Source organism: Corylus avellana, chromosome ca3 (assembly GCF_901000735.1).
Source record: "Corylus avellana chromosome ca3, CavTom2PMs-1.0".
In the NCBI taxonomy this organism is placed as follows: domain Eukaryota; kingdom Viridiplantae; phylum Streptophyta; class Magnoliopsida; order Fagales; family Betulaceae; genus Corylus; species Corylus avellana.
Genome location: NC_081543.1, coordinates 8,585,551 through 8,596,064, shown reverse-complemented (window position 1 = coordinate 8,596,064; position 10,514 = coordinate 8,585,551). Strand labels below are relative to the sequence as shown.

Sequence of the window (10,514 nt, the reverse complement as noted above, 5' to 3'; positions counted from 1 at the left end):
ATTTTCTTTTTTTTTTTTAATTTTTTTCTGGATTTTTTTTTATTAAAAATATTTACTGACGTGTCAAAACTTGACACGTCAGAAATTGTTCTGACGTGTTACTCTTTGACACGTCAGAAAATAATTTCTGACATGTTAATTATAACACGTCAGAAATTTCTGACGGGTTAAAACTTAACACGTCAGAAATTTTCCATTTCTGACACCTATAATGTTCACGCGTGAAACACGTCAGGAAGGCCCCGTCAGGGAAGTTTTCTGACGTGTCAGACTACTTGACACGTCAGAAAACGTCCGTCAGAAAAAAATTTAATTTTTTGTAGTGTATCCAATATATTTAACACTGAGTGCCGACCATGCAAGCCCCATTCAACCCATATGAATCTACGAATTAATCATGCCAAACTGAAATTAAGTACCTTAGTTTGTCTCTCTGGAGAAAAATAATAATAATAAAACAACCTTAATTTATTTTTGAAATAATTTGGTATACTAAATCATCGTTATCTTACACGTACGTGGCTAATTAGTCGTGTCGCCTCTCTTAGTCCACTCTCTTATGGTAAGTTCTCTCTCTTATTTTTCGAAGAGAAGTTCTCTCTCTTCTATTATGTATAAATTGACATATGTCCGATCACTTTGTGAGCAGATAAATGTCGCAATAAGTGTATTTATTTATTATCTTCTTAATACAGCAATAATTCGGCCGCGTGTTATTCCTTGTCTGGTTGATTGGCTCTTGAAGCTCATGAATATCAACTTTGAAGTTTTGAGATCCTATCTGTTCCCCTCCCCTCATAATCCATATATACTTTTTCTTTGAAGAATCATATATTGTTTTTAAAATATGTACATAGAATGTGTCGTGTAGTCGACCAATGTTTTCGTAATACTCCGATTCCACGTTAGGAGGATAAAGAGTAGTCTACATAGAATAAATAATTTATAAAAATAGTCATAAAATGTTAAGTTTTATATTGCTTAGTTATTATATGTAAAACGGAGCATTATGAGGGATTTTAAAGAAGAACTTTGAATTGACTAGTCTCTTTAAAGTGATAGTACAAATATGACTAACGTTTTTTTTTTTCCCTGTATGATGTGGTCGAAATTAGTTCCCACATAATTAATCTATGAAAGTTCCAAATCAAAAGTATCACTCTTTCATTGGAAGAGCATGATCTGTCTTCCCTCTCAAATTTCCAAATTCAGAAATTCTAAACGATTTTCGCTTCTTTCAATATTATAACGATTTGCTTTTTTTCTTTGTTAGTTTATGCCGCCCAAGCTTTATTGGTGTTTAGGCCTAAGATAGACTTAATAATTTCCATCTTACAAATAACACTAGAAGCACGCCAGGTTCAATTGGACTCCAGAGAGCTCAATGACATACGCAATGATTTTGAGAATGAGCATCATCTTGCCATGTTGTGTCGCTACATTCACTTTCTATATTCTCACAAGAATATCAAACAACGCTATACTTTGGTACACTCATATTATTTTATCTCTCTACAACAATAGGAATTGACATTTAATTCGACATCATTACTTTGTTAGAACGGTATCGTGCCAGAAGGCGAGACATGGCATGAGATTTAATTTGTCAACATTAGTAACCAAACACTATACCTAATTAGAATAGTACCCAATAATAAGAAAACATCTAACAAGGCTCATACAGTGGAGATATCCCATGACGTCAAGAAAATAAGCTATCAAAACTTATAAAACAACCACTCCTACACATGGCTAAGTCTTCTATCTCTCTTATTCCACAATTTTTCCACTCTTATGGTAAGTCATCTCTCTTCTATTATGCATAAATTGACATGGTCCATTGGTCCGCATGGCCTTTGTAAGCAGATATATAAATGTGTTAATCAGTCTATCTAGCTTCTTAATACAGCTATAATTCGGCCACTTGTTATTCATTGTCTGGTTGATTGGTTAATGTTGAATAATAACTTTGAATTCAAAGTTTTACCTACAATTTTTTTTTTTTTTTTTTTTTTTTTAAAAAAAAAAAAAAAATTCAATTTTTGAGATCCTATTTGATGCCATCCACTCATAATCGATATGCCATTACTCGATCGTTCTTTGGGAAGAAAGAATTCATTGTTAATAAAATGAGTATGAATGCGTTGTGTAATCAACCAAAGTTCTTGAGAAAGACGTACGAAATTAAAAAAATAAAATAAAAAAAATAAAAAAAATACAAGAATGAGGAACAAAAAAATGTTATTAGTATTTTCTTTTTCTTTTTCGGATAGTGTTAAACTATTTATAATATTAACCATATTTTTCAGCTCTACAATTTTCCATGTCTTTCGAAAAAATGTTATAATTTCTAACTTAAATATATACTTGGCCAATACCCAAATAAAAACAGAAGAAACAAGTAGTTGGTAGCATTTAATTCAATACCATTAGTTTGCAGGAACCATATTGCGCCGGAAGGCAAGACATGACTTAAGATATGATTCAACAATGTTAGTAACTAAATATCACGCCTAGTCAAAGCACTGCTCAAAACTCATGGGACACCTTGTGGGACTCATGCAAAGGAGAGAGTGTAACATTTGGGAACTTAATTAATCGGTAATTAACTAGAGATGTATCTCCCAAGACATATTACCGAGTAAATATGTCCCAAGTGACACTGAGATCAGGAAGATCGTGATTACTTACATAATAAGATAGCCAATTCTACAACAATGAATAAATGATAACGAGCCATTAGCTAAAGATAAAGATATGATACCATAACATCAAGTGTCTAAATTTAGGATTTGGATCCCCTCCGATTATGGTAAAATATGAGACTCTCATATTGTTAATCCTGACTGTCCAATCTCATCCAACTGCATACAACAAGCCACGTGTCCCACTAAAATTTAAATAATAAAATACAATTTAACTTTTAAAAAAAATAGAAATAATAAAAAACTAAAATAAAGAGCAAGGGCCATGGCCGTTGGGGGTGGTTCGGCCACCCCCAGGATCCAAATCCAAAAAATAAAAAAAAAAGTTTTTTTGGCCCTTGGGGTGGCCAAAGCCACGGGCCACCCCTAGGCTCAACTGGGGTAGGGGTGGCCGGCCACCCCCAACTTTTTGATGATTTTATTTTAATTTTTTATTATTTTTTTAAAAGTTAAATAATATTTTATTATTTAAATTTTAGTGAGACACGTGAATTATTGTAGGTCGTGGGATAAGATTGGCAGGCTAGGATTAACAATACGAGAGTCTCATATTTTCCCACTAATAGGAGGGACAATTTAAGACAAATTATCAATTAAATATAAAATATTACTATCCAAATCTAAAAGTCACCAAAAAGAACATCAAGAATATCCTTTTAAAGTTAACAAAAATTCCGATTGTCTTATCAATTATCCGTCCAACTTTTAGAGATCGTTTTTAAGAGCTTTTTTTTTTTTTTTTTTTTTTTTTTCTGAATTTATTTAAAACCTCTTAATCAAATTTAAGTGATGATATTTCTACTGTAGCACTTTACCAAAAGCGTAAATATTTTTATTGTGGTACTCAATCATTAGATTTGTACCACAAGGGTGGTAGTTGAGTTGGTAAAAGAATTCATTTCATCCTACTGGTCGCGTGTTCGAATCCGCTTGCGGTAGTAGATGCGTGAACCAGATGCTACTTTGAAGGGGCTTTACTGGCTCACGCCTTTGTGGGGTTGTGGTGACGGGCTCGCTTTCTCAGGCAGTAGCTATGGCTCAAACCGGACATTCCACAGCGGGTGGGAACCCCGATGGTAAAGCCCAAGGGGGGAAACTACACTGGTCGCCCCTTCCCACCTTTTTAATTAGAAAAAAAAAAAAAAATCATTAGATTTGTGGATTTATATGAATTCTACATAAGTTAATCGTAGACTCCACAAATCTAACGGTTGATCTATTGAATTTGTTAGAGAATATAAAAAAAAAATATGGATAAATTATTGACACAAATCATTTCTCAAATATTAAGTTAAAAACTTTAAAACAAAAAAAATAAAAAAAAATAAAAAGATGGTAGGTATATTTATTTGCTTTATTTGTGTTTTTTTGGTTTTTTTCCTCTGATCATAGAATAATAACTGAATCAATAAATCTTCATCTTATATAACAGATGAAACCTACAACTTTTACCCCTAGAAGTTAGGAAAAACGATATATATTATATAAGCTTCACAAAGGTTCCTGAACTTTCACGCGCTATTGGTTTCGAGAAAACTTCGCAAAAATTTAGAAGCTTTCAATTTTACCCGTCGAACTTCTAATGTGAGTTGCAAAAGGGGAGAAAAACAACGAAAAATACAGCTTAAGCATGTAGATGGGTGATAAAATAGAATTCATGAGTCGGAAATAGTGATTCAATTGATGATATAGAATGAGAATTTTTAGTTCAATTCTCCACCTTAACAAAAGAAAAATGGATTTGATCCGCCAATTCTATTGAGTTTGAGTCAATATTATAGTACTGATCATTTATCCAGAAAAAACATGGGAGAGGGAATTAAGGTTCTTCTTTTAGGATTCTCCCGTGAACAAATCTAGTGAAGTCCGAGTGTTTCGTGAAGTTCAGAGCATTAGAACACATGGCTACGAACCATGCACGGTGACGGTGCCAAAGGGTTCGAAGCCCTCCTCACCCAGGAACCAGCCAAAAAGGAAAGGGCTTTCCCCTCGAGTATGTTATATATATATATATATATATAAAGAATATGTTTTCCCTTGACACACCTTTAAAAGAGACAAGTATCCATGCTTATTGTGGTACGTTAGTGACCACAACGACAGCATCCTGGGATATTCATATTTCTGTGGCCGACAGACGTCAGAATAGGACATTCCATCAACACCCTTTAAGCATGTGGTTTGCATGAAACCTTAGAGAGTTTCCTATGCCCACATATGACTACCGACCGACCCCCGGCCTGCTGCATTCTTACGACCCAACTACCCTTTAATTAAGCATGAGGTTCGCATGGAATCTTAAATTGTTCCCTCTGGCTTATAGCAGCTAGCTCGGCTGATAAATAGTTTCGTAATCGGAATTCAAAATTGGTGTATTTTTTTTTTTTTTTTTGACATGTCTCTAATCGTGTACATGATGTCGATATTAGTATGTCTTTAAAGTGTAACCGTTAACATTAAAAAGTGAAATAACAAAAATACCCTTCAAATATGCATATTGTCCTGAAGAATATGTTACAAGAATGAAGTGCTAGTTTATTATAATATTTCAATAAGAAAGGTTGTACTCCACGTAGGGTGAGTAGAATAATTAATAAAGTTACCATATTAGAGTTGGTAAGGAGATCTTTCCAGATTCCCCTAGTTTGGGAATTATAGGGAATTATTTTCCTAGTAGGAGAAGTATTAGTAGTCCAAGTCCTATGAGTATTTGTCTTTGTTTGTAACTCTATTTAAAGACCACGTATTGATCAATGAGAATAAGCAAAGTTTATTCCTCAAACCCAGTGTTTGAAAGAGGCTAAGGGATCCTCTCTAAAATCCTTGTTATCTCTCAATTAACAATCATAGGCAAGAAAAAGGCGCAAGACTCGGCTTCGTTTCCTGTCGAAGCACGAGTAACACGATCTGTTACGAATTCTCGTAACAGAATATCTTAATTCATGTAGGGTTAAAAATACACAAACTTTAAAGCCTAACTATAAAATGAATGTCTTGCCCCCGTGGTGCATTCTTAGCCAACTAAATGCAATTAATTGTAGTAATTACGTCTAGAAAATGAAATGTTTTATGAGAGAAAGAAAGAATGGTCATGGTTGGAAACGTACAGTTTTAGAGCTTGCTTAGGATGATTTCATATGAGAAATATAGTTTTTAAGTTAAAAAGTGTTTTTTTTTTGCAAAAACTTTATTTTTAAGCTTTTGTCAAAAGTGCATTTTTGTCATTTTAGGCCTTTTGGACCCTTAAAAGCATTTAATTTTTTACCAAACGAGTACTTTTTTCTTCAAACGAATTTTTTGAGTATTAAACGCACTTTTAGGCCCCTCAAACGCAATCTCAAACAAGCCCTTAATCACACTTATATATTTACTTCCATTGCCTTGATATTTTTAATTACAACAAAAAAAATTGTGCACGCACACACACACTCTCACACACACACACACACACACACACACATATATATATATATATATATATATATATATTTTGATAATTAATCGACCAATAAACTCTAAAATCTAGATGTATTTTCTGTTTCCTTTTAATGAGAAAGCCTTGGTTCAACCCATTAAAGAGAATTGTTTGACTACGTGTTACCATTAAACTAAATTTGATGAAGAGAAATGCTTCAATCTAATAAAAATTTCACATTTTGCCCATAAAAGTCTATATGGCAAGATGTCACATTATTATTATTTTTTTTTGGAGGAAAAAGATAAAACAAAAAGAAAATGATGTGACATCTTGCCACATGAATTTTTATAAACAAAATATAAAATTTTTATTAGACTCTACCGTATCTCTTTAATGAACTATCTCTAAAAAAATAAACTAAAATTTTCTATAAATATAAATATTGAAAATGGAAATTCTATAGAGAAAACCGGGTGTAAAACCTCTCTTTTATTACAGTCTTGAATAAAAGTTTTACACATTAGATAAAAATACCAAATAAAATAAAAGATAAAAACCCTGGATTGTAGTATCTAGCTCCCTTGCATCGCCCTTTTCCCCTGGGCATTGTCTCTTCCTCCCTCTTATCGTTTTCTCTTGTTTGTTGCAAGAACCGTACGGTAGTGTGGTAGGACCTAAATTTCCAATTATGCTCTACCCATTATAAAATCTTGACAATATTCGGTTGATTTTGGGGTTGGTTTTAATTGGTGCTTGATTTAACTCTTCAACTTTCTAGGTCCCCAGCCTAGAAGAACTAATAATTGCGAAAATCTCACCTTGCTTAAACAAACAAACCAAAACACAAGGAATCCAACCATACCACAAAGAATCGCAACTCAAAGTCCGGTGTTCTTGGGCAAATTTTGGCGGGATCGGGTGGTTTAAGCATAAATGAGCGGAGTAGCGTAAAAGCCACGAGGTTACAAGCGTAAAAAATGACGTACTACATTTTAAATTCAAACAAAATTCGCTAACTTATGACTGATTTTCAAATTAAACAGTAAATTTGTGTCAAACAGATTCAAACCAATGCATAGGTAACTCTTATTCCTCGGCATTGAGAGTAGAGAACTCCAAACCAAAGCTCATCCTCCTCAATCCGAAAGTCATGATAACGTTCACATCCACAACCCAAAAATCTAGATCAAAGCAACAAACCCGAAGGACATCAGTCAGGTAGATCAAGAGAGAAGACCGAGTATTATTACAAGCAAAAATAAAAACGATTACAAAGAAAACAAAACAATAAAAAAAGAAAAAAAGAAAAAAAAAAAGAAAAAAGAAAAGCAGATAAAATTATAGGAAAATAAACATCTTAAAAGGTATTTTTGTTAGTCTATGATGGTTCCAATTCCAATTCCAATTATATCATTGGCCGGGAGACGATTTAGATGAACGGCTGAGATACCAAGGACTCAAACCTATCTTACAGGTGTCACTTCATAAAAAAATCAGCATTTTTTGTTTTTGGAGCCCTCGCGCGCTACAAATAGGATAGTAGCCCCACAACTGCTACGCGAGAGTTTTCAGCAATCCTCCCGATAAAGAAAAAACAACACAATGAGTACTGCACAAGGGGAAACCCTCCCAGATGCCTGGGACTACAAAGGCCGTCCGGCCGAGAGGTCTAAAACCGGCGGTTGGACCGCCGCCGCCATGATTTTGGGTCTCACATCTACCATTTTTATATATCTTTTTCTACCTTTATTCCTGATCTTCTTCCATACTAATAATCCCCTACTTTTTCTTCAGGCGGAGAGGCAATGGAGAGGTTAACGACGCTGGGTATTGCAGTCAATCTGGTGACTTATTTGACTTCTACTATGCATTTGGGAAATGCTACCGCTGCCAACACAGTCACCAACTTCCTCGGCACCTCCTTCATGCTCTGTTTATTCGGCGGCTTTATTGCAGACACCTTTCTTGGGAGGTTGAATACTCTAAAAATTCACTTCACTCTTCCTGTTCTTCCCATTCCTAAATACTCCATTAAAACTTGCTAAAAATGCTTGATTTGCTTACCCTTTTCCCAGGTATCTCACAATTGCCATCTTCGCCATCGTACAAGCAGCTGTAAGATTTCTTCTACTCTGTTTTTTTTTTTTTTTTTTTTTAATTTTAAATAGGCATCTGTAGGAGTTCTTGATTTGATTCCTCGATCGATTGGTGATTAGGGTGTCACGATCTTGACAATCTCAACCGTAATCCCCAGCCTCCGACCCCCAAAATGCACCGCCGGCGGTGTTCGACCCTGCATCCCGGCGAGCGGCACGCAGTTAGTAGTTCTGTATATGGCGCTGTACCTCACCGCCCTGGGCACCGGGGGTCTAAAATCAAGCGTGTCAGGATTTGGGTCGGACCAGTTTGACGATTCCGACAAAGGGGAAAGGCTCCAAATGACGAACTTCTTCAACTGGTTCTTCTTCTTCATAAGCATCGGATCGCTAGGGGCGGTGACAGTTCTGGTGTACATCCAGGACAATCTCGGGAGGGAGTGGGGTTACGGAATCTGCGCATTCGCCATTCTGCTTGGGTTGGTTGTGTTCTTGTCGGGCACTAGGCGGTACCGGTACAAGAAGCTCGCCGGTAGCCCGCTGACGCAGATTGCTGCCGTGTTTGTCGCTGCCTGGCGGAAGAGGGATTTGAAACTTCCTTCGGATTCATCGTTTCTGTTCAACGTCGATGACATTCAAGACGAGGGACCGTGGAAGAAGAAGCAGAGATTGCCCCATACCAAACAATTCCGGTTAGTGGTTACTACACCTATCTACCTCAACCCTCAACCAACTATATTAACTGCTTTTCCATTTTACTTATAAAAAATAAAAATAAAAACTAAAAACTGCTTTTCCATTTCCCTCACCCTCATATATATAAATATTCATATATTGTTTTTGAAATTAAAAAAAATAGGAATATTTTTAAGTATTTTAACAAAAAAAAAAAGATAAAAATAAAAAAGAGCTGAGATACAACTTGGAATGTAGTGTTGGAGTTGCAAAAATGAATTCCATCTCCATTTGAAAATAAGAATACACTTACCATTTACCAAACAATAAATAAATAAGAATATATATATATATATATATATATATATATATATATATATATTTTCACATTTTGGTAAATTCTCGACGGTACATATATTGAACAATGAATGAGGGGTGATCCAACAATTGGGTTCATCTGTATAGAGCGATGGACAAGTATCTATCTATCTATGTGCCAATCAAATACTAGAAGTCTAGAATCATTAATTAGTGCCGTGGGCAGCCGCAACCTGGGTCCCATGAAATGGACAGCTTAGTTTGTTTGGTCAGGTTACGTCCTTTTTCAGTTAACGGTAATTGATGGGATGCCATTTGCTTCAATCAACATGCAATATGTCAGCATAGAATTACTTTTTCATTTCTTAATATTATCTGCTTTTTGTTTCATTCTCCAAAGGAATCATGCCACGGTTTGCCAAATTCCCCTCCCCTCATTGTTTTTCTTTCTTCTCATTTTTCTCATAATAATAATAATTAAGAGAAACTTTACAAAACTTACATGAATTGTCGTGTGTTTTGACATTAGAACACTATTAGCACTCAAACAAAAATCATTTTTTTGTTATTTGATTAGACAATTTAATGAAAATGCTTAAAAACTCTCCTCTACAACTTCACCAATTTGATTAAAAAAAAAAAAAATAGTGAGCGAAGAGTACTCACTATTAATATTGAGTATTATTCATTTACCAATTGAAAAAAAAAAATGGTTTCTCTCTTCCCCTTTTCTTTTTTGTTTCTCTCCTCCTTTATTAGTTAAAAGAAAGAATAAACAAATTTTTGAACAATAATATTTAAATAGAATAGTAAAAATAGATTGTTAAAATTGTGATGTGGCTGTGGTGCTCGAAAAAAAATTAATAGTTAAAATAGAGAAATGTGTACTTTTAATTATTTTAGTAAGTAAAATTTGGTGAAACTGCTAATAATGCTTACTCTCTTAATCTTCAAAAACTCTTAATTTAGGGTATAGAACTTTCAACTTTTTGAAATGTTCCCATTTCGTTAGGATTTTATGTTAAATCTTTGTCAAAATTTATAAAATATCTTTATTTTTTATTATAAAAAAATAAAATAAAATAATTGCAAAAATTCAGGAAAATACATACGCCTTAATATTTGTAATTTTTTTTTATATAAAAGTATTTTGAAAATTTTGATAAGATTTAACAGTATTTTCAAACAGATTTAGATATTGCAAAAAATTAAAAGTTCGATACTCTAAATTAAGAGTTTTTGAACATTAGAAAAATAATTTCAAAACGCGTGAAAGTTTAAAAAAATTTTGTCAAGTTTTCC

The 10,514-nt window shown here is 34.0% G+C and overlaps 1 protein-coding gene across 1 annotated transcript; it reads left to right on the top strand.

Annotated features, from left to right (window-relative positions):
• The first annotated feature begins 7,698 nt into the window (after window positions 1-7,698).
• Window positions 7,699-8,984, top strand: LOC132174034 (protein NRT1/ PTR FAMILY 6.3-like). The gene is made up of 4 exons (XM_059585748.1): window positions 7,699-7,831; window positions 7,918-8,095; window positions 8,199-8,238; window positions 8,340-8,984. The coding sequence occupies exons 1-4, from the start codon at window positions 7,726-7,728 to the stop codon at window positions 8,982-8,984; spliced, it is 969 nt and encodes a 322-aa protein (XP_059441731.1). The 5' UTR covers window positions 7,699-7,725.
• The last annotated feature ends 1,530 nt before the right edge of the window (window positions 8,985-10,514 follow it).

Coding starts and splice junctions, on each gene's coding strand:
- LOC132174034 (XM_059585748.1), top strand. CDS start 7,726: ATGAGTACTGCACAAGGGGAAACCCTCCCAGATGCCTGGGACTACAAA. Junction 7,832..7,917: donor CGCCGCCGCCATGATTTTGG/GTCTCACATCTA, acceptor CTTTTTCTTCAG/GCGGAGAGGCAATGGAGAGG. Junction 8,239..8,339: donor TCGCCATCGTACAAGCAGCT/GTAAGATTTCTT, acceptor ATTGGTGATTAG/GGTGTCACGATCTTGACAAT.